Here is a 23,972-nt window from a genome sequence, read left to right as displayed (position 1 = left end):
CCTGACCGTGACAGCAAACCCACAAAGAGGGTAAGCAGGGAATGGCAGATCTACCCGTGCCCGTGCATGCTGCACGGTGAGCTAAGCACGATCGTGCTCCACCCAACTACTGCACGATCAGCCGCTAGGTGAGACATCAGAATTTAGTCGAAAATTAGCGTCGACCTAACCGTATCTGTGACCTTGTACCTCACCATCCAGCTTTTCCGCCCCTTGCAGCGCCTAGAGTCAGAAACGTGGTGGTTATGTGGCCCCTTGGTCTAGCCCTTAGTGGTTACAGATTGTATGACTAGTGTATTACTGATGCCGAGCGAGACACCGGATGAGCGAAAGGCATTGTCCGATTCAGGCAAGCCTCCTCTAGTGACTGCCAGGTTGCGCGATAGCCCCCACACAACCTTATTGGTGGATTGCGGTCGGTTCCTGCACGAAAGTATGCGATCGCGAATGCCAAAAGGTCGTGGGAATATCGCGAAGTAGTAATCTGTTCAAGAGCTAGCATCTCCCAGACTTTCTGACTGCGCAAGTCTCGTCCGTCATTCTGCCCTACACTCTCGCGCTCTTAGTGAAGCTTCGTTGTTGGACTACCTATCCCATCCAACACCTTTAACATTCATTCATCGCACACTCCACGGCTCCTATACGAGTCGTATTAATCACAATCACATACACAAAAGCACTTCTAATTCACCATGGGCGACTACGGCGAACAACCTTCCATGGAATTTGACCATGTTGAGTTGCCATTCGAGCTCAAAGCAGGTACATCCCTGTTTCCCCTTTTGACTGACGGAATTATTCTAGATGATGAACAACTGGCCGTGCCACCAGTGGGTGGCAGAGTTGGCCAGACACGAATTGCCCTGGAGTTGCGGTCCGACATCTCGTCCGCAGCCCTGACAGGCTTCTGCACGCCCCGCGGATTGACGCTCATGAGTGTGTTGAACGTTGCTTGGTCTTTGGTGCTCGCGGCGTACGCCGACACCGAGGCGGTCAATGTTCTGTTTGTTCGATACGTTGCCGGGGTGCCCTACGTCGGCTTGTCTGAGACCGTGATTGACGGCGGACGAACAGTACAGCAGACCTTGGCGGAGGCTGAACAGCAGGTGCACACGAGCATGGCAGTGCCGTCGGCGACAAGCTTGTCCGAATTGCAGAAGCGGACGGCTGTGGAAGGCCATCCAGCATTCAACAGCGCAGTGCTGTTATCGGACAGCAATGCCCCAGAGTGGGAAGAGGTGCGTGCAATCTGAAGTCGGAATTTGGTAATCCAGTCGGCGTCAGCGGATAGAATTGCAGTGAAAGAAGATATTAAATTATTCAAACAGACTGGAGATTACATTGCCGTCCAGGCGACAGCAACCCCCGATCACCTGGGGATTTTTTTACAATTTCCCACCCACATGCTTCCCGCGGCACAGGCCCATCACTGCGCGACGACCCTGAGCCATGTGCTCGGAGAAATTATTCGGCAGCCTGATCTCTCAATCGCCGAGATCAGTATGATGAGTCCACAAGGGCTGCAGCAGGTCTCCCAATGGAATCAAACGGCGCCCGCTGTGGTCTCACGCTGTCTTCACAACCTCGTGGATGAGACAGCCCAGGCGCGACCTGACGCCATGGCTATCGAAGGAGCAGATGGTCGTATGACCTACGGCGAGTTGCAAACGTATTCAAATCGCCTGGCGCAGCGCTTGGTTCAACTTGGAGTCGGCCCAGAAATATCAGTGCCATTATTCTTCGAGAAGTCGAAGTGGGCGATTGTTACCATGATTGCCGTCGTCAAGGCCGGTGGCGTCATCGTCAACCTGGATGCCAAACAGCCAAAAACGCGCTTACGAGGACTGCTCGCTCAGCTGCAAGCCCCGTTAGTGCTGACCTCAGTCCAGCATGCTGGTCTCTGGGACAGCGAATTCTCTGTTGTGACCGTCTCCGAAGATGCCCTCGAACAGCTACCGACGGCGACGGAGGCCCCCATTGTCACCGTTACGCCGCAGAATGCCCTTTATATCATCTTTACCTCAGGCAGTACCGGTACTCCCAAGGGATGTGTAGTCGAGCACGAGTCCTTCCTAACAGCCGCCGCACAACACGTACAGGCCGGCCAAATCCTCCCCTCCAGTCGGGTGCTGCAAATGACGCCCTACACATTCGACGTCAGCATGCTGGAAATCTTTACTACGCTGACTACCGGCGCCTGTATTTGTTTCTGCGACGATGAACAGGCGGCACTTGGGATTGCCCACATTGTCAATTACCTCCAGATCTCCTGGACATTCATGACGCCCTCTTTGGTGCGCATGATTGACCCGGCCTCAGTGCCTACCCTGAAGACGCTCGCCCTTGGTGGAGAAGGTCTGGGGCGCGTAGATGTGACAACATGGGCCGACAAGTTGCATCTGATCAACGGTGATTTTTCTTCCTTTGGGCTCAATTGAACTCTCCACTAACAACTTCCTTAGGTTATGGTCCCAGTGAATGCTCCGTCGCAGCGACCATCAACGAGCCATTGTCACTCACGTCTGATCCAGCTAACATTGGCGTTGGATACGGCGCTTTGTGCTGGGTGGTGCATCCCGACGATCATGACCGACTGGTTCCCATCGGTGCCGTTGGTGAACTCGTAATTCAGGGCCCCATTGTCGCGCGGGGCTATCTTCATGAGCCTGTCAAAACAGCTGCAGTCTTTTTAGACGAGCTTCCTGCCTTTTCTGCCCTCCTGCCCCGGTCGCCGCCGGCTTTCCGGCTGTATAAGACAGGAGACCTAGTTCGCCAGAACAGTGATGGTACTATCAACTTCATCGGCCGCAAAGATCGCCAAGTAAAGCTCAACGGACAACGCCTGGAGCTTGGCGAGATCGAACAGCGGCTGTCGGAAAATTCCCACGTCCGACATTCCCTGGTTTTGCTGCCTAAAGAGGGTCCCTGTCAAGGTCGACTGGTTGGCGTCCTATCGCTGCATGATTTCCCCTATAATGGTCCGCGTGACACCAGTGTCCATCGTTTACCTGTGGAGGAGTCGCAGCTTGCGCGTCTCTTATTGCCAGAAATTACCGCGCAACTGGCTGCACATCTCCCAGCATACATGGTACCAACCTTCTGGGTGGTGCTGGCCGCACTGCCCTTCACAACATCAGGCAAAGTCCACGTCGTTTCAATGACCCAATGGCTGCATGAGATGTCCGACGAGATCTACCGCGAGATTGCCGGTGTGAGTGATGATGCGCCTCAGACTTGTCTTTCGACCGATGTGGAATTGCAAATGCAGCAGATATGGGCGGAAGAAATGGGCATCCCTGCCGCAGAGCTCAAGACTAACCGATCTTTCATCGCCCTTGGCGGTGACTCCCTGACTGCCTTGAAGATCGTGGCCCGTTGCCGTAAGCAGCAGCTGGTCGTTTCGGTCCCAGATGTCTTGCGCGCTGCTAACATCATTGAATTGGCCGCACGGGCAACTCAGACGCCTGCAGACTCATCTCAAGAGGGAAAAGAGAATTCCGAGAACAAGACCAATTCTGACCCGGCCCAGCGGGCCGCGACCGTGGACAATACTCTTCTAGAAGCGGCAGGCTTGACCAGTCGCAACCAGGTAGAGGATATCTACGGTTGCTCGCCCATGCAGGACGGCATTCTACTTAGTCAAGTCAAGTTCCCTGGCACCTACGAAGTCCGTCGGGTGCTGCGAGTAGAGTCCACCCGAGATGCATTCACCACTGTCGATCGTCTGCAAAAGGCCTGGCAGGCAGTGGTAGATCGGCACCAGATGCTTCGAACGATTTTCGTCGACACAGCTGGTCGTTTCCAACAGATTGTGCTTAAGCAAGCTCCGGCCTGCATCCAGATTCACGAACTTTTGGACGAGCACGATGAGCACGTCGTTATCAAGTTTCTTCAAGCCCTGCCTTTACCAACATACCAGCCTGCGCAGCCTCAGCATCGTTTGACCATTTGCCGTGCGGCTGGTGATAATGTCTTTGTTAAAGTCGAGATCAACCACGCCTTGGTCGACGGAGGCTCTACTGAGGTTATCCTCCACGAACTTTCGCAGGCCTTCGATGACCACTCCTTCTCGGCGCCGCCCGCTCTATTCAGTGACTACATCAATTTTATTCATACGCCGGAGACTGCCAGCAAATCACTCAAATACTGGACAAAATATTTGGACGGTGTGCAGCCGACCATTGTACCCTTGTATCCAGCAGAGGGCAGCCCCAAGCAGATCCGTTCCGTGCCGGTGCCATTCACAGATGCCTCTGCATTGTCTCGATTCTCCGAGAACCACGGACTCACTTTAGCAAACGTGCTGCAGACAGCCTGGGCATTGGTTTTGCATGCCTACACGGGAGCCGAAGATGTCTGCTTTGGTTACATTGCCGCAGGCAGAGATGTTCCAGTTGTGGGCATTGAGCACGCGGTGGGAGCTTTTATCAACATGCTGGTGTGTCGCGTACGGCTAGCTCAGCAAGACACTGTCCTCGACACTGTTGCTTCAATGCAGAATGAGTATTTCGATGCTCTGCCTCATCAACACACGTCACTAGCCCAGATCCAGCACAATTTGGACCTTTCGGGCATGCCTCTTTTCAACAGCATTGTATCAGTACAAAGAGATGTATCTGACCAGCCGTATGGAGAGTCACTCTCGTTCCGGCCCCTTGAAGAAGATGATCCAACAGATGTCAGTAATCATTCGCGTTGGTTGTATGGTGGTTCACGACTTCTCTGCTAACAGATACTAGTTTGATCTCGCCGTCGCCATTCATGTTGGCAAAGAAACCGTCAAGATTGATATTGGTTACTGGTCTTCGCTGCTATCGGATGGCGATGCGACCAATCTGGCCAACACTTTCGCGGGTGCCATTTCGAGCATCCTCATGCACGTTCAGTCTTCTCCCACCGCAATCGACCTTTTTACCGAGCAAGACCGCTACCAGATTTTCGGTTGGAACCATAAGGAACCCGTCGCTGCACTCGGCGTTGTGCATGAGTACTTCTACGCCCAGGTATTGCAGCGGCCAGACGCACAGGCGGTCTGTGCTTGGGACGGAGAATACACCTACGCCGAGCTGAACCATCTGTCGGAGAAGCTGGCGTACCACCTGGCTCATCTCGGGGCGGGTCCTGAGGTACTCATTCCTCACTGCTTCGCGAAGTCTAAATTGGCTACAGTCACCATGTTGGCCATCATGAAGTCCGGCAGTGCTGGCGTGGGATTGAGTGCAGCCCATCCCCGAACCCGAATCCAGGATATCGTTGAGAATTGCGCATCACACATCGCGGTCGTGGCAGCGCAACACGTACCTGTCGTAGAGGGCCTCATTGAACACATCGTGATCATCGATGAAGCCTTCTTAGCGCAGCTGCCGGATCCGCAACCGAATGCGCAGTTGCCCCAGGCACAGCCCTGCCACCCGGCATTCGTGTCTTTCACATCCGGCAGTACTGGCAAGCCTAAGGGCATTGTACTCGAGCACCGCTCTCTGATCACTAGTATTCTCGCCCACGGGACTGAATGGGGATGCGACCCGTCTGCCCGCGTTCTTCAATTTTCGGCCTACGCTTTCGACGCCAGTGTATCAGACACATTCACCACGCTCGTAGGTGGTGGAACGGTCTGCATTCCCCACGAGAAGGACAGAGTCGATGATCTCGCTGGTGCCATCAATCGACTACGCGTCAACTGGGCATTCCTGACTCCCCGCGTGCTGAGTCTGCTGTCTCCCGAGACGGTGCCTACCCTGCGAAAGGTCATCCTGGGAGGGGAGGCCATCTCACGAGAGGATATTTCCCGCTGGACAGAGGCTATCGACATTCGCATTGTCTATGGTCCAACGGAGTGCACCATCTACAGTATGGGAACCGACCCGCTCACCGCGGCCAGTGATCCCGCAAATCTGGGCCACGCCGTCGGTACGCGGCTGTGGGTGACGCACCCAGAAAACACCAATAAACTCATGCCTGTGGGTTGCACTGGAGAGCTCATTATAGAAGGGCCCCTAGTGACACGGGGCTATCTCAACGAGCCCGCCAAGACGGAAGCGGCCTACTTGGAAGACCCTATGTGGCTGCCCAAGAAATCAACAGGGGAGCCACGACGTTTCTACAAAACCAGTGATCTGGTACGATACTACCCTGACGGACAGCTGCGATTTATCGGTCGCAAGGACACTCAAATCAAAATCCGCGGGCAGCGGGTTGAGCTAGGCGAGATTGAACACGCCATCCTCGCGAGCATGCCGGGAGCACTACACATCACTGTTGACTCCGTCGTGCTGCCAACACAGACGCTTGTGGCATTCCTCTATCTCGATGCCCCGTCCGTGGACAAAGGACCACTCTTCGTGCCTTTGGCTTCCGATGTCACCGAACAGTTGCGCACCTTGGAAAAGAACCTGGCTGAGACACTTCCAAGCTACATGGTGCCCAGCCTGTTCATTCCCATCTCCCACATCCCCATGACCATCTCAGGAAAGGTCGACCGCATTGCCTTGCGCCGCGCCGTCCAATGTCTCTCCGCCGAGCAGTTGGAGATGTATGCGCTAGCGCAAGGTGCTAAAGCTGCACCGCAGAGCCCGCAAGAGCAGTGCTTGCGAGACCTTTGGGCCAAGGTTTTGCGCAAAGACCCCGAGTCCGTGGGTCGCCACGATAGTTTCTTCCGCTTGGGCGGAGACTCCATTGGCGCTATGAAGCTGGTGGCAGCCGCAAGGCACGCCGGCTTCGTGCTCAGCGTGGCCGACATTTTCGGGCATCCCGAACTATTAGACATGGCTGAGTGTGTCGGACTTCCTAAAGTTGTGGAGCCAGCCGTTTACGCTCCCTTCTCTTTGCTGCCGATTGATCCTATCCAGCGGGAACGCTTGCTGGCCGATGCAGCCAGACAGTGCTCGGTTTCGAGCGACGCAATCGAAGACGTCTATCCTGCTACTCCTCTTCAGGAAGGTGTGTTTCTCATGTCGACAACCCACAATGGTGCATATGTTGCCCCCACAGCCTTCCGCTTGCCCGCCGGTTTCGATGTGGCACGCTTCCAGAAGGCCTGGCAGGTGCTCGTCAATACCCATCCCATTCTGCGCACACGGTTGGTCACCATCGATGCGACCTCGCATCAGGTGGTCTTGACCCCGTCCGCCTCCTGCCTACAGTGGGAGCAAGCGCCATCCAGCAGCGATTACCTGGCGCGTATTCAGGCGCTGTCGGTGGTTGCAGGTGCGCCACTGAGTCATTACGCTCTTATTTCGGAGGGGGAGTCGACTGTTTTTATCTGGACTTCACATCATGCCTTGTTTGACGGCTGGACCGTTGAACTGCTGTTAGATCAACTGGCACAGCTTTACACACAAGATTTGTCACCCACCATAACTCCATCTTATGCCCAATTCGTCCAATTCATCCAGAACTCCGACCAGAATGCTTCCCGCAATTTCTGGGCATCACTTGTGCCCCAAGAGCCTCCGGCTACTTTCCCTCGCTTGCCCTCAGCAGCTTATCGGCCGGCTGCCAAGGTAACCTGCTACCGCACAATCTCGGCTGCTGTTCCGCAAGGATCAAATTTAACCCTCGCCATCCTGCTGCGGGCGGCGTGGTCTATTGTGCTCGCGCGTTATTTGGACGCAGAAGATGTATTGTATGGTCTGACTCTGTCTGGTAGAGATGTGCCAGTTCCAGGCATCGAGCACGTGGTGGGTCCAACTATTACGACATTGCCCATCAATGTCCATCTGGATGGCGAGATGCCGGTCCAGACATTCTTGCAGCAGCAGCAGGACCAGAATATCGAGATGATGCGTCACCAGCATGCAGGACTGCAAATGATACGTCGAATCAGTCCGGCCGCGGCCGCAGCCACCGAATTTACCAATTTGTTTGTCGTGCAGCCTCAGACGGACGAGGCGAAGGGGCTCACCGAGTTGGTCAAAGTTCCCACTGACATGACCCGCTTTGATCCGTATGCATTGGTGGTTGAGTGCAATCTGGCAGACAACCAGGTGCATCTTGAAGCTCGCTTCGACGATGCTGTCCTGTGTACAGATCAGACACAGCGCCTGCTTGGTCATTTCGAACACGTCCTCGGCCAACTCACACAGCTGGAACCCAGTCGTCTTCTCCGTGATATTGACGTATTCAGTCGCGAAGATGAACAACAAATATGGGAATGGAATGCGATCCCCACCAAATCTGAAAACAAGTGTGTGCATGATGAGATCGCGAAGCAGGCCCAGCTTCGGCCGGATCATACTGCCATCGAAGCATGGGATGGATCGCTCACTTACGGCGAGCTCGAACAAAAATCATCGCAACTGGCCCACTGGCTTTCGGCCAACTACTCAATTCAGCCAGAGTCACTTGTACCACTGTGCTTCGAAAAGTCCCGGTGGACAATTGTCACCATGCTGGCGGTGGTGAAATGCGGCGGAGGCTGCGTGATGTTGAATCCGGATCATCCCATCTCACGTTTGGAGGGAGTGATTGCGGACACAGCCTCATCGGTGGTGTTGGCCTCGCCGGAGCTCGCTGGACTTTTTGCTTCAGTGGACACCACAGTGGTTGGTATCAGTGAAGCCCTGATCACGGGACTGTCAGAGCTCACAGAAACGTTTCTGTCACTACCATCCATTCAGCCTACAAATCCGATTTTCGTCATTTTCACCTCTGGTAGTAGTGGAAAGCCCAAGGGCATCATAGTGCAACACAATAGTGTATGTACTGTGGCTATCCAGCATGGTGAGGGCCTTGGTTTCACTGGCTCCGATCAACGTGTGCTGCAGTTTGCCTCGTTCAGTTTCGATGTCAGCATGGGAGAGGTCTTTATCACGCTCATGAAAGGCAGCACACTCTGCATTCCAACAGAGCACGACCGCATTAACGATCTGGCGGCCACCATCAACCGCATGCGAATCACCTGGACATTCATGGCGCCCACGGTGGCGGCCTTGCTCGATCCCCACGACGTGCCCGACCTGCAAACGCTCGTTCTAGGAGGAGAAGCAGTCTCACAGAGCTTGGTAGATCAATGGGTGAGCCAGGTTAATTTGATCGACTCGTATGGGCCAGCAGAATGCACTATCTGGGCCTCGCATGCCAACCCGAGCGCCACCGTGTCGCCAGCAAACATCGGCCGTGGAGTTGGTTGTCGGTACTGGGTGGTGGATACCCAGGACCATAACCGATTGGCTCCCATTGGTTGCGTGGGAGAGCTGCTCATTGAAGGTCCCAATGTCTCGCGTGGCTATCTCAATGAGCCAGATAAGACAAAGGCCGCGTTTATTGAGAATCCGGCCTGGCTCCACGGTAAGGAAGAACCACAATACAAGTTCTACTGCACCGGCGACTTGGTGCGATACAACGCGGATGGCACACTCAACATCGCTGGACGGAAAGACAGTCAGGTCAAACACCATGGCCAGCGCATTGAACTGGGCGAGATTGAGTTCCACCTGCGCTCCCGTTCTCAGGTTGAAGCCGGCATGGTCATGTTGCCCAAAACTGGTCCCTGTCAGGGCAGGCTAGTGGCTGTGATCGCGCTGACAGATTTGCAACCCGTTGCGGTCGAGGGAGATCGCGTTGCGCTTATTCCTGACGCTCTCCAGTCCCAAGCACAGCCGCAGATCGAGCAGGTGCAGGAAGAGCTAGGCGCAGCGCTGCCACCCTACATGGTCCCAACTATCTGGCTTGTCCTGGACTCTATTCCATTGACAGCATCTCGCAAGGTCAACCGGATGCCAATCTCGCGCTGGGTGGCCAACATGTCCGATGGGACCTACCGCCATGTAGTGAACATTACAGCGCCAACTGTGCATCTACCAACTACGGAGCTGGAGAAGCAGATGGCGAAGGTTTGGAGCCATGTTCTCAACTTGCCCGTCGAATCCATAGGTATGAATCGTTCCTTCCTTAGTCTGGGCGGAGACTCGATCACGGCCATGCAGGTTGTCTCACGCTGCCGCGCAAACGATATCGAGCTTAGCGTTCAGGATATTTTACAAGCGAAGTCTCTCGCCGCCGTTGCCGCCCGCGCCATCACCTCCACGCACTGTGCTGTGCTTCGCGAGGAGCAGTATGATGTGCCCTTTGAACTGTCTCCAATCCAACAGCTGTACTTCGAAGAGGTGGCGCGAGGTGAGGGAGAGCAGAATCACCACTACAACCAAAGTGTGTTGATGCGTGCGACACGTTCTATTTCGCACTCAGATCTCTCTCGGGCTATTACGCAGCTGGTGGCCAGCCATGCGATGCTGCGAGCCCGATTCAGCCAGCAGGCTGATGGTCAATGGGTTCAGCTGGTGCGGAGCCCAACCCACAATTCAGCTCCGGTGGTCAGCCACCAAGTGGCCAACCGTGCGGCGATGATGGAGATCATTATGACTTCTGAGCGCCGTATCGATATCGAGCATGGTCCCATCTTCGTGGTCGACAATTTCATGCTGCCAGACCAGCATGGACAATTAATATCATTCATCGCACACCACCTGATCGTCGATGTGGTATCATGGCACATCATTCTAGGCCAATTGGAGACGCTGCTACTCTCCCCTGGCTCTCAGAGCCCATCCAGAATGCCGTATCAAAACTGGGTCCAGGAACAGCGTCAGTATTCTGAACGCCTGACGACCTCATCCGACCTGCCAATTGCCCTCCCTGCAGCGAATTTGGAATACTGGGGCTTGAAGCGGCTGCCGACATGGGAGGGTGGTGAAGAGCTGCAGTTCACACTCGATGCAACAACTACTGCTCTCCTGCTGACCACAGCCAACACGGCGCTCCGCACTGAGCCGATCGACTTGCTTATTGCTGCCCTGCAGCAATCTTTCGTTGAGTCGTTCCCCGACCGCACAATGCCCGCTATATTCAGCGAAAGCCACGGTCGAGAACCGTGGGAGCCTTCAATTGATCTCTCCGAAACAGTCGGGTGGTTCACTACTTTCTACCCCATCTATCGTCGCGTGCGCCAGCATGAGAGCATCAAGCATACAGTCAAGCGCACTAAGGATGCGCGTCGCGCTTTCAAGGACAATGGCTTTGCATACAACACTCGTCGCCATTTCAATGCTGACAGCCGCGAGAAATTCGCACATCACCGCATTATGGAGATATGCTTTAATTACCTGGGTCAGTCACAGCATACCGAGCGCGAGGAGGCTCTATTGCAGGAAGAGCCGCTCCTAGCAGGTGATTCCATCAAGAATATCGGGGACACGATGGGCCGGCTGGCTGTCTTCGATATCGGTGCTGCCGTCTCCCGCGGACGTCTCACCGTCTCGTTCTTCTTCAACAGCATTATCCACCATCAGGATCGAATCCGACAATGGGTGCAGAGGTACAAGACGATTCTTTCCTCTGCGTTGACCGAGCTCGCGGCTAGTGACGTCGAATACTCCATCAGCGATTTCCCACTCCTACAAATCAATTACCAAGACCTGACGACGCTGACCACGACGACTCTTCCCACCATTGGCCTCCCACAGTCTGCGATCGAAGACATATATCCTTGTTCGCCAATTCAGCAAGGCATTCTCATCAGTCAGGCTCGCGAACCTGGAACTTACGAGGTGCGCCAGCTCTTTGAGATTGTTCCGCGTGCTGATATTAGCCCCGTGGATGTGCCACGCCTGCTGCAGGCCTGGCAACGCACTGTGGATCGCCATTCCCTGCTTCGCACCGTCTTCGTCGAGTCGCTGAACGGTGCTGGGGGCTATGACCAACTGGTACTTCGTTCCCACGCACCGCAGGTTCAGCGACTTGTCTATCAAGACACTGATGGCGATGTGGTCCCATTCATTCGGCGACAGGCCGCCCCAGACTACCACCAGCCAGTCCCCGCACATCGACTGACCATCTGTGAAGCCTCTGGGGTAGTTTACTGCCAACTGGAGGTAAGCCACGCGCTTATTGATGGTACCTCCATGGCACTGCTCGTCCGTGATTTCATTTCGGCTTACGAGAACACCCTTCCTACCACTCCCGGTCCGCTCTATAGCGACTACATGGCCTACATTGCCTCGCGGTCACCAGAAGATGCCCTGGCGTACTGGACCGCACGGCTGGCTGATTTGGAGCCCTGCCACTTCCCCGACTTGCAGCCCACTGAGTTGCCCGCGGCTGCTTTCCAGTCACAGACTATTCACATCGACGCAGATGGCCAACTTCAAAGATTCTGTGAGTCCCAGGACCTCACACTCAGCAATTTGTTCCAGGCGGCTTGGGGCCTCGTTCTGCGTGCATACACAGGCAGGTCAGATGTCTGCTTCGGATACATGACCTCTGGTCGCGACATACCAATGGAGGGCATCTATGACGCCATCGGGCCATTTATCAACCTCCTGGTATGCCGACTGCATGTCGGCGATGCAGTGTCAGTGCGCGACCTGCTTCAGGCAGTCCGGTCCGATTACATGGACAGTCTGCCCCATCAGCAGACCTCTCTGGCCTCGATCCAGCACGCCTTGGGTAAAAGTGAGGCAGCTTTGTTCAACACCATTCTCTCACTCCAGCGCGAGCCGGTGGATGGTCCAACGCCACAAGTAGAGTTCCAGATTGTCGATCAAGTTGATCCAACAGAGGTAAGTTGATCCAGTCTTGGGGTCACCCTCTCCTTCCACATTGTGCTAACCGCTGTTCTGCAGTATGATGTCGATCTCAACATTACCACTGGCTTGGCCTTGGGCGTGGAGATTCATCTCAGCTACCGCACATCCATGCTTAATGGAACTCAGGCCGACAGCCTGCTGCAGAATTTCACCAACGTGCTGCTCGCCATCACCACTAGCTCGGACCAGCTTCTATCGAACTTGAATATGGCCTACCCGGGAATAAGCACTTTGCCAGAGCTGTCCCCCGAGCCTACACCAACGGCAGTAGAAGCTACAGTGTTGGAGCTCATCGTCAAACACACAGAGCAGCATCCCATGTCTGTCGCGATTCAATCCACAGATGGCCAGGTCAAACTCACGTATCACGAACTCGATCGTATGACAAGTGCTCTGGCCAGTGACTTGCAGGGTCTGGCCGTGCAACCGGGAGACACAGTTCTTCTCAGCTTCGCGCGCTCGGCCTGGGCTCTAGTGGGTATGCTGGCCGTCCTCAAGGCGGGCGCGACCTCGCTCTTCCTGGACCCGCTGGCCAGCTCCGACAGTCGACAGGAGACATTTTCGGCTGTGCGAGCCAGTGTAGTCTTATGTGGCAGGGAACATGCTACCGATTTCGATGAGCTATCTCTCACTCCGGTAATTGTCGATGCGGGTGCGATGGCCGTTTGGGACGATGCGTCCCCGGTCTTCGCGCCGCCGAACTGCTTATCTCCTGATACAGTAGCGGTAGCCATTCAGGATGGCGCAGACTGGGCACTTCTGACGCATCGCACGGTCAGTACTGTCGCCTCACTGCTAGGACCAGTGGCTGGGCTCGGCGCCGATGCTCGGGTGTTGCAGTTCAGCGCTGCAACCTCGCCTTTATACATAGTGGAGACGCTGTATTCCTTGATCAACGGCAGTACAATCATCGTTCCCGCTGAGGGTGCCAGCTTTTCTGAGGCCATGTGCAGCTCCCAGTCCAATTGGGCCATTACAACTCCCACTGAGGCCGCTCTAACCTATCCGGCTCAAGTGCCATCTCTGCAGACTCTGCTGGTGGCTGAGGGAGATATCTCCCCTGCTTTGCTCGCAAAATGGTGCGACATCAGGTTAATTCATCCACACGAATTGATTCAACCGCCGATTTGGCTATCGCTCTCTGGTTCTCCAGCTGGCAGTGTTACTCTGCAGCTCCTTCCTGCGTCGAATCTCGGGCGGATGTGGATCCGCTGCCCGTTCAATCCTGCAGCGCTGGCGCCGCCGGATTGTGTTGGAGAGGTTCTGGTGGACGGTCCAGTGGTGCCCCGGGGCTATCTCCGGGGCCGCAAAGATCGACTTCTGGATGCCCCGTGGCTGCCTGGCACTCCCTTATGCCGTACAGGTGACCTCGGCCGATGGACATCAGAACACCAGCTGTCCTTAGTGCAGCATCTCGGGGTCACCAGCGAAATTTCGTCGAGTCTAGCCCTCCTTGAACAGCAGGTGCAATCAACTCTCCCAATTACACAGCACGCGGTACTTTCCATCCTCCGCCGTGGATCCATTGAAGAAGTAGCTATGTTCCATGTCGAGTGTAACCAAAAGATTCAGGCGACCCCTGCCCTGCTGGTGATGTCAGACGTGCAGCGACAACAGTTCATGTCGTTGATATCATCGCTCAAGGAACATGCGCCTGAGGCTGTGTCGCCCGCTTTTGTCTTCCCACTTAACGGCCTTGCTCTGACGGCGGATCACAAGGTCCACCGCGCGGCCTTGGATCGGTTGGTAGCTGGCCTCTCGCAGCCGGAGCTGGAGTCCTACCGTCTTGTTTCCGCAAAGACGACCGCCCACTTCACGGCCAACGAGTTGCTCCTCCGCGATCTCTGGGCAGAGGTCTTGGGTCTACCAGATCGTAGTGCTCTTCGTCCTACTGACACTTTCTTCCGGTTGGGAGGAGATTCTATTGGAGCCATGCGTATCATCGCCGCTGCCAGAAGTCAAGGCCTGGCACTGACGATGAACGGAATCTTCCAGCAGCCCACTCTGGCCGGTATGGCTCAAGAATTGCGCCTTCTGGCTCCGCATGAGGATCGACCGTTGAAGCCGTTCTCTCTGCTCCCTACTGCACTAGATTCTGCGCTTCTCATCTCCGAGGCCGCGCAGAAGTGCCAGGTCGAGCCCACGGCAATCGAGGATATATACCCCTGTACGCCGCTCCAGGAGGGACTTATGGTTTTGACCAGCCAAGATCCCACGGCCTACGTGGTCCAGGAGGTTTTCCAATTGCCAATGAATGTCGACATGTCGCGTTTCCAGGCATCCTGGGCAGCAGTCGTCGCCCGCAGCACCATTCTGCGCACCCGGATCATCGCCACTGCTGACGGTGCCTTCCAGATATTGCTGCAGAACCCCATTGTGTGGGGAACGGGATCTGATCTGACAACATTCCTGGCCCAAGACGCGGCCGAGTCCATGACCTACGGCCGGCCCCTGGCGCGCTTCACGGTCTTGGAGGGTTCAGGCCTCCGATACTTTGTCTGGACTGCGCACCACGCAGTCTACGACGGTCTGACCATGTCCACCTTGGCTAAGCAGGTCTCTGCGGAATATAACGAAGAGATTGCGTTGCCTGAAGTCCCCTACAATCGGTTCATTGACTATATACAAAGCATCAGTCCGGCATCGGCCACTGAATTCTGGACAGCGCAGTGTGCAACCCCCGCTGCAACCTTCCCACTCCTTCCCACGCGCAGTTACCAGGTGTCTCCAAATCAGGTCCAGACGCACTCGGTTCCTGTGACCCGCAACCCGTCTGACATCACGCTCCCGACTGTGCTGCGTGCAGCCTGGGCGGTTGTGCTGTCGCATCTGACAGACTCGGAGCATGTGAGCTTCGGAGCGACACTGTCCGGTCGAAACGCCGCTTTGGCCGGAATCAACCAGGTGCTGGGTCCGACAATTGCCACAGTCCCCATCCACGTCCATGTTCGCGAGGGCCAGTCGCCGGCTCATTTTCTCCGGGCCGTGCATATGCAGTCCATCGACATGATTCCCTTTGAGCATACTGGCCTGCAGAACATCCGACGCATGGGTGAGCAGGCTCGTGAGGCTGTCGAATTCCAGAATTTGCTCCTCATCCAGCCTGGAAGCGCGCCGATGGATGAGTCCGACTTCTTGGGTCTGACACCTATCACATTGGAGAGCCAACAGGCCGACCCGTACCCCCTGACAGTGGAATGTAACCTGATAGAAAGCTGCGTGGAGATCAAGGCACAGTTCGATAGTTGCCTCATCTCAGTCAGCGAGATGGACATGATACTCAAGCAATATGCGCGCACCATTCAGCGATTCCAAGCTGTGCAGGTCACCACCACCGAGGACACCGTGGATGATTCTATGGACCCGGTCGGTCCTATCAGCAACGAGGATTTAGACCAGATTCTTTCCTGGAACGCTGATCGCCCCCCTTTCATTGATTCGTCCGTTCACGAGCAGTTTGAGGAGCAGGTACGTCTGCAACCTGATGCGCCAGCCGTCTCCTCGTTCGATGTCAAGCTCACCTATCGTGAACTGAATGTTCTGGTGGATCGGCTGGCAAATGAGTTGCTCGCACGCGGCGTTGAGCCGGAGATGAACATCCCTCTTTGCTTCAACAAATGCTCATGGACCATTGTCGCCATGTTTGCCGTCATGAAGGTCGGAGGAGTGGGCTGCATGCTGAACCCGGAGCATCCCAGCAGTCGTATCCAGCTGCTACTAAACGACCTAGATGCCAGTTTGGTCCTTTGCGATCCAGGATCCTCAACCATGCTTTCGACACTGCTTCCTCCCAAGGGCGTGCTCCCAGTTGACGGTGCATACCTACAGATGCTACCCCCATCGGCGCCTCCAAGACTCCGCGTCCGGCCAAACAACGCTGTTTTCGTGGTCTATACCTCAGGTAGTACTGGTAAGCCAAAGGGTAGCATCCTGGAACACCGCTCCCTTGTCACCGGCTTACGGGCTCACTGTGCTGCCATGGGCATCGGCCCGGGCACACGCACCTTCCAGTTTGCCGCCTACACCTTTGATGTCTGCTTCGAGGAAATTATCGGCTCCCTGATGCTGGGAGCCTGTGTATGTGTGCCCAGTGAGACAGAGCGTATGAATGCTCTGGCCGATGCGATGGCCCGATACCAGGTAACCTGGACAGAACTTACTCCCACCGTTGCCAACCTGCTGCTCCCTAGCAGCATTCCATCGCTAAAGACGCTGGCTCTGAGCGGCGAATCTCTCACGAAAGAGGTCATCCAGCGCTGGGCTGGTGCGGTACAAATCATCAACACTTACGGGCCGAGTGAATGCTGTGTCTCATCCACTTGCAACGTGAACACTGCCGCGCTCCGTGACCCCAGTAACATTGGGCGCGGCCTGGGTTGCACCACCTGGATCGTCGATCCCGGAAACGTGGATCGGCTAGTATCCATCGGCGCCACCGGCGAACTTCTGATTGAGGGCCCCATCGTTGCCCGAGGCTATCTGAACGAGCCGGCCAAAACGGCAGCCGCTTTCATCTCCGCACCAACCTGGTGGCCCGAATCCTACCAGTGTGGACGCATCTACCGCACTGGCGATCTGGTCAAATACAATTCCGATGGTACCATCAAGTTTATCGGCCGCAAAGATACGCAGGTCAAATTACATGGTCAGCGTATCGAGCTAGGCGAAATCGAGCATCGCATCCGCGGCGCATTCACGAACGATTCCCAACAGGTGGCCGTTGAGGTTCTAAGTCCCACTACGCGGAGCGGGCTCAAGATCCTGACCGCATTCATTTGTGAAAGCGATGCCGTCTCAGAGGATGTTGAGAATCTCTTGCTACCGTTGGAGGATGGACGGCCGGAACGCTTCCTTGCGTTGCAAGCCCGGCTGTTGGTGGACCTGCCTCGCCATATGGTGCCACAACTTTTCATCCCCGTCTCACACATGCCACTGTCACCGTCGCGCAAGTTAGAACGCAAGATCTTGCGCATGGTCGGTAACGGGCTCACGCCCGAGCAGCTGGGCGCATATGCCCTCACGCAGGTGGCAAAGACGGCACCCACCACAACTATGGAGAAGGCGTTGGCGGGCATTTGGGCCCATGTGTTGGGCGTCAGTGCTACTGGTGTGGAGGACCACTTCTTCCACCTAGGTGGAGACTCCATTGCTGCCATGAAGGCCGTAGCCGCGGCCACCAAGGCAGGCCTGCCGCTCAGTGTTGCCGATATTATGGACTTCCCGACGCTAGGCGCTATGGCCGCAGCGATGGATTGCGCTTCTGATATGCAGGCGCTAGAAAACACGGCGCCAGCGCCCTTCAGCCTCGTGTCCCCCGATTACGTCTCCGACGTGATGGCTCAGGCGATGGCTCAATGTGCGGTCCTGGACGATGCAATTGAGGACATCTATCCATGCACTCCATCTCAGGAGGCGTTGATGGCACTTACGGCGCGTGACGAAACCGCATACGTCTCGCGTGCTGTCTACCGGTTACCTCTCAATCTGGATGTCGACAAATACCAACAGGCATGGGAGCTTCTCGCCCGCCGTCAGACCATCATGCGCACGCGCATCATCTACTCCAGTATTGCCACCCAATCCTTCCAGGTAGTAATGCACGAAGGCGAAGCGTGGCAGTCGGGCGACTCGGTGGAGGCGTATCTCGCCGCCGATAAAATGACACCCATGCATCACGGCCAGGCACTAATGCGCTTTGCCCTCCTTCCCGGCACCACCCAGGATCCACGACCCTCTCTTGTGCACACAGCTCATCATGCCGTATATGACGGCTGGAGTGAAGCCGCCATGTTTGACGAAGCCGAGGCCATTTATCGCCATGGCCTAGCAGCCTTGCCGCCCGTTGTTCCTTACAACAAGTTTATTCACTACCTCAGCAGCGTTGATGCTACCGCACGTGATAGCTTCTGGCGTACGCAGCTGGATGGTGATCTGCCCGCTCCATTCCCCCCTCCTCCCCTTGCTGCAACGGCGTCATCCCTAATTCCTCGTCCCAATCGCTCGCAGTCTTACGCAATTTCCCTTCCACTTCGCTCTTCTACCTCTTCCTTCCCCTTCAGCGCCCCTACCATTCTCAAAGCCGCATGGGCCCTCCTGTTGGAGCGCTACACGCTCTCTGAAGATGTCATTTTCGGCCATGTGCTGTCGGGCCGCACGGTGCCTCTCCGGGGCGTGACCGACATGATGGGCCCGACCATCGCAACTGTCCCAGTGCGCGTTCGGCTTATTAAAGAGGATAACATCGAAACCTTCCTGCGTCGCATTCACGATCAGGCCCAGGCCATGACACCCTTCGAGCAAGTCGGGCTTCAGCATATCCGTCGGCTGCTGCCTGCCTCAGAGTCGATCGACGTCGGTCATCTCTTCTTTGTTCAGCCTCCCCTCGACGCTCCCGCTGCGGATCTCGGCCTTGAGGCTATCACAGATGCTGACTTAAACTTTGACACTTATCCATTGATCGTGGAATGCCAGCTGGGCACGAACGCCGATCTGAATGTCGAAGTGAAATATGACGACGCCCGCATTGCCCAAGCCCAGATGAGCTGGCTTCTGAAGCACTTCGAGCATCTGCTTCAACAGCTATGTCAACTGCCATGCAAAACTCCTCTTTCTGATCTGACGCTGACAGGGCCGTCTGATTTGGCCCAGCTGCGCCGGTGGATGGGACCCCCCGTGGAACCGGTTGCCTCCACTCTGCATGATAAGATATGTGCACAAACCCGCGCCTATCCGAATCGGTCTGCCGTTGAGGCTTGGGATGGTCATCTCACTTACGGTGAGCTCGACCACCTCTCATCGCAGTTCGCTCAAGTCCTCGTCGATCTCAGTCTGCCCCTTGGCGATCCAGTTGGCTTGGTTTTCGACAAGTCCTGCTGGGCTGTTGTGGCACTCCTCGCCGTGCTCAAGGCTGGCGGAATTTGCGTTCATCTAGATCACCAGCATCCGCCTGCGCGACTCACAGAGATTTCCATCGACACAGGATTGCAGTACATTCTTACCGCACCCCCTCATGCGCACATAGGAGCGATGCTGGCAGTGGACCATGTGCTAGTCGTGGATTCCACCATGGCGTCCAAGCTGCCTAGCAGTCCCACAATTGTCCAACCGCTACCGGTCGTTGACGCCACATCGCCAGCCTACCTGACTTTCACCTCAGGCAGTACTGGTAAACCCAAATCGGTGGTGATTGACCACTGCGCTATCCATACCAGCATCGTCGCCTTCAGCTCAGCGCTAAACCTCACCCCCAACTCGCGGGTGCTGCAGTATGCCGCGTACACCTTCGACATCAGTTATGCCGAGATTTTCGCGCCGTTGGTTCTTGGTGCGACGGTTTGTATAATCTCAGAGCAGGACCGACTCAACGACATAGCAGGTGCCGTTAGTCGCCTCGGTGCCAATTGGGCCTGTCTCACACCTACTGTCGCCAATCTTGTCCAGCCTTCAATGGTACCATCGCTGAAGACGCTCGTTCTCAGCGGTGAGTGTCCCACAGAGGACAATCTTCGCACCTGGGTTAGCCATGTGCCCACCCTGATAAATGCCTATGGCCCCAGCGAAGCCTCAGTCTGGTGTGCCGCCGGTCCTTTCAAGCGGCCGGATGATCGCTGTACCAACATCGGTCTGCCTGTCGGTTGTCGCCTGTGGATCGCTGAGCCTGATAATCTGCATCGCTTAGCGCCGCTGGGCTGCGTGGGCGAGCTGCTTATCGAGGGTCCCATTCTGTCCCGAGGATACTTAAAAAACGAGCAGGCCAGTAACGCCGCTTTCCGTCGCGATCTTGCATGGATGACTGAGCCGCAGCTTTGGTCTGAATGCTCGCTTGTCTACCGTACTGGCGATCTCGCGCGCTACTTCCCTGACGGTAGCATTGAATATCTCGGCCGCGCAGATACCCAGGTCAAGGTCTACGGTCGTCGCATCGAGCCGCGCGAGATCGAGCACCACATGCGTACTCTGCTGCCTGGCTACTCCACCATGGTGGACAGCGTGACCCTCGCCAGTCGCAATGGCCAGAAGGTTCTGGTGGCTTATATTTACCAGGAGTCTGGCCCCGTGCCTGACATGGAGCTCGGAGCGATTGCGCGGGCCCTTACGCCAGAGCTTCAACAAACACTGGTTAACCTTCAAGCGGCGCTGCGTGCGATGCTTCCGCCCTACATGCTGCCGGCACTTTTCATCCCTCTGCAACTTCTTCCGACAAATGCATCTGGCAAAACAGACCGCAAGCTGCTGGGCCGCGCTGTAAACACTTTGTCGGACGCCCAGCTGCAAGCCTACTCCCTCCAGGATCGTGTAATCAAGCGCCCGCTTGAGACTCCAATGGAGCGCAGGTTGGCCGGTCTCTGGGCCGAAGCTCTCGCTGTCGACGCCTCCACTATTGGCGCCGATGACACCTTCTTTGGCCTCGGTGGAGATTCCATTGTTGCCATGAAATTGGCCAGTCTCGCTCGCAATTCGCAACTCAGTTTGACTGTCACTGATCTCTTCACTCACCCAATTCTGGCGGATCTAGCCGCCTATCTAAGTACCCAAATGCCACCCACCCCGGGGACCGAGACGCCACCACTAGTGCCCAAGTTGACGACTGCGACAGCTCCCGTGCTGGATCTCGCTCTGGCTGAGGTTCTGGCACCGCAGATAGGTGTTGTTCCTAGCGCGATCGCTGCTATTCAGCATACAACGGACTTCCAGGATGTCGCACTGGTCGGCCATCTGAGCGAGTCCCGCTGGATGCTAAACTGGTTTTACTTCGATGGTCCCGGTGCTCCTGACATCGAACGCCTCCGTCAGGCCTGTTACTTCTTGGTTCAGCACTTTGACATTCTCCGTACGGTCTTCGCACCTCACGCAGGCCACTTCTGGCAGGTGGTTCTGCACAAGTTGCAGCCCTGCTTCGACGTTGAGACTACCGCTGACCTCGCCGCCTTCACTCAAGGCTTGTACGATAAGGGCATCGCCAACGATTTCCAACTGTCCGAGCCCTATGTACGGTTTGTACTAGCCGTGCATCCAAACGGTCAGTCACACCGTCTGCTGATGCGCCTGTCACACGCGCAATATGACGGTGTGTCTTTGCCAACCCTCTGGGAGTCCCTTCAGCGTGCCTACCAAGGCCAGAGTCAGCTTTCTACTCCCTCCTTTGCGCGATTCCTCCAAGACACTACTCCAGCAGATCTTACTGCTGCACGCTCACACTGGCGCAAACTTTTAGCCGGTTCACCAGAGACCCGCTTTGTCGTGCACAACAAGCCCAGCCTGCGCGACGACGCCACGGAGCGCGTGTTGCATGTTACCCGCCACCACGTTCCAGTGGTTTCGCTACCCCAGTATGGCATCACGACAGCCACGGTCCTCAAATCTGCTTGGGCGGTGCTGCTAGCACGCCTGACTGACTCTACCGATGTCGTCTTCGGACACACAACCGCCAATCGCTCTGCCGCGACATTGGCGAGCATTGACACTGTCGTGGGTCCTTGTTTGAATGTAGTGCCAGTTCGCGCACGCTTGGATGCACATCAAACAGTGCTCGAACTTCTTTTGGCACAGCAACAGCAACAGATAGCAAACTTACCCCATGAGTTCCTTGGCTTCCGTCAAATCATACGTGACTGCACGGACTGGCAGCGCTGGTCTCACTTCAGCAGTGTGGTGCAGCATCAAAATATCGAGCCCGACCGTGCGTTGCAGCTAGACCAGGACAATGCCACCGTCCTCTATGAGCCTGGTTTCATGGGCGCTGATCTCGACCTCACGGATGTTTCAGTGTTGTCGACTCCCACGGGCGATGGCTACGTTGACCTAGATCTGCTCACCTCATCGGCAGTCATGACGCCGTTCGCGGCGGAGTTGCTGATTGAGCAGTTAGGCAGTCTGCTGCGCTTGTGGGCAGCCCTACCAGTGGAAAAGACGCCCGTTTACGAAAAGGGGGAGTCGCCGGCTCTGCTCCCTCTACACAGTAGAGAAGAGCGCCCAGTTGACGAATTGCTTGAGAAGAGCCCTCTGCCGACTACGAACTCCAACGTCCGGGCGGCGGTGCAGCAGGCGTGGCGTACCATCCTTCCCATTGATTCTCGGATTGATGATGGCAAGGTAGACTTCTTTGAGGCGGGAGGAGATCTGGTACACATGGCTCTGCTGCTCTGTGAGTTGCAAGCTCACGGTGTTGGTGGTGCTGTGCGCCTAGAGACACTAGTGCAGCATTCTTCCCTGGATTCCATGGTGCGGGTGCTCCAGTAAATGTGGCTCTGCATTCATTTGCTCATTTTGTCTTTGTTATTTGGCGAATTGGTGTCTTTTCTTTCGTCCCTTGTTTTTGGATTTTCTCCTTACTGCAGTGAAACTTGTTATGTTTAGTTTAATTCTTGACTTTTTGCATTGTATATGAATTACAAATAGTTTTTGGCTTTTTTTTCATAGCATAGCACACTCATGAAATTCTTCTTTTCTATCTTTTTCGTATTTGTTGGGCGTACCAGCCACGTTAGCCAATACGAGCCTTCATCAATACATCTCACCCCACTGTTCCTTCGACTCCTTCCACTTTCAATCTTAAGTAAACTTACTCTTGAAGACTATGTCTTGATGCAGTAGCTACTCAGTGAAGTCCGTAGATGGTTTTGGTATGTACGAGTGCTATCAAGGTAAGAAGGTAGTAGCCCGAAGCGACCTCGAGCTGGGTTCCAGCTGAGAGGGACTAGAAAAGACTTGGCAGGGACTAGAAAAAATCTTACTTAATTTCTAGTCCCCGCCAGGTTGGAAGCTGAGGGGGACTAGAAATTTCGTGGTTATATACGTAATTCTTTTTTTCCCTTGCAGATTACTCAAATACCTGTTATCCTAATACCATTTTATATACATATAAGGCTATCTCTAGAGCATATACGTACTCAATCACGTGCCTTAGGCTATATGTATATGTTTGAAGATCCAATCATATGTCTTATATAAAATAAACTAGACTGCGACATCGCCCGTCCACGGTGGGCCTTGGGCTATTTGGATTTTCGAGTGCCCGTCCATAACGCCCAAGGCCCACGGGCATGCCCACGGCGGGCATGCCTACGATGCCCACCATTATATAAAGTTGTCTTAAATATATATAAAAATTAGATATATAGTAAATTATAGTATATATATTTATATATATCTTATTAAAAATCCGGAATTATGATTATAAATATATAAAAAATATAGATTTAGTTGAAATATTTTGAAATCTGTCAATAAAAATCACGTGTTGCGCTAATTTTGCTTACTAAAAAGGCCCACGGGCGCCCACGGTGTCCATGGACAATGGGCCCTAAGGGTAGGGCCCGTCCATGGGCGTATTGATAGTGCCCATCGCCCGCTTACATAAGGCCCGTGGGCACTGCCCACCCGCCCGTC

General features: G+C 55.2%; 1 protein-coding gene across 1 annotated transcript; it reads left to right on the top strand.

Annotated features, from left to right (window-relative positions):
• Positions 1 to 692: 692 nt before the first annotated feature.
• Positions 693 to 22,823, top strand: PEX2_032440 (AMP-dependent synthetase/ligase; the record flags this gene model as incomplete). Its single annotated transcript, XM_016740519.1, has 5 exons — positions 693 to 1,238; positions 1,329 to 2,409; positions 2,463 to 4,678; positions 4,740 to 12,557; positions 12,621 to 22,823. The coding sequence occupies 5 exons, from the start codon at positions 693 to 695 to the stop codon at positions 22,821 to 22,823; spliced, it is 21,864 nt and encodes a 7,287-aa protein (XP_016594207.1).
• Between the last annotated feature and the right edge of the window lie 1,149 nt (positions 22,824 to 23,972).

This window comes from Penicillium expansum, assembly GCF_000769745.1.
Source record: "Penicillium expansum strain MD-8 chromosome Unknown contig94, whole genome shotgun sequence".
Classification (NCBI taxonomy): Eukaryota; Fungi; Ascomycota; class Eurotiomycetes; order Eurotiales; family Aspergillaceae; genus Penicillium; species Penicillium expansum.
The sequence above is the reverse complement of the archived record's forward strand: the minus strand, read 5'-3'. Positions and strand labels throughout refer to the sequence as shown.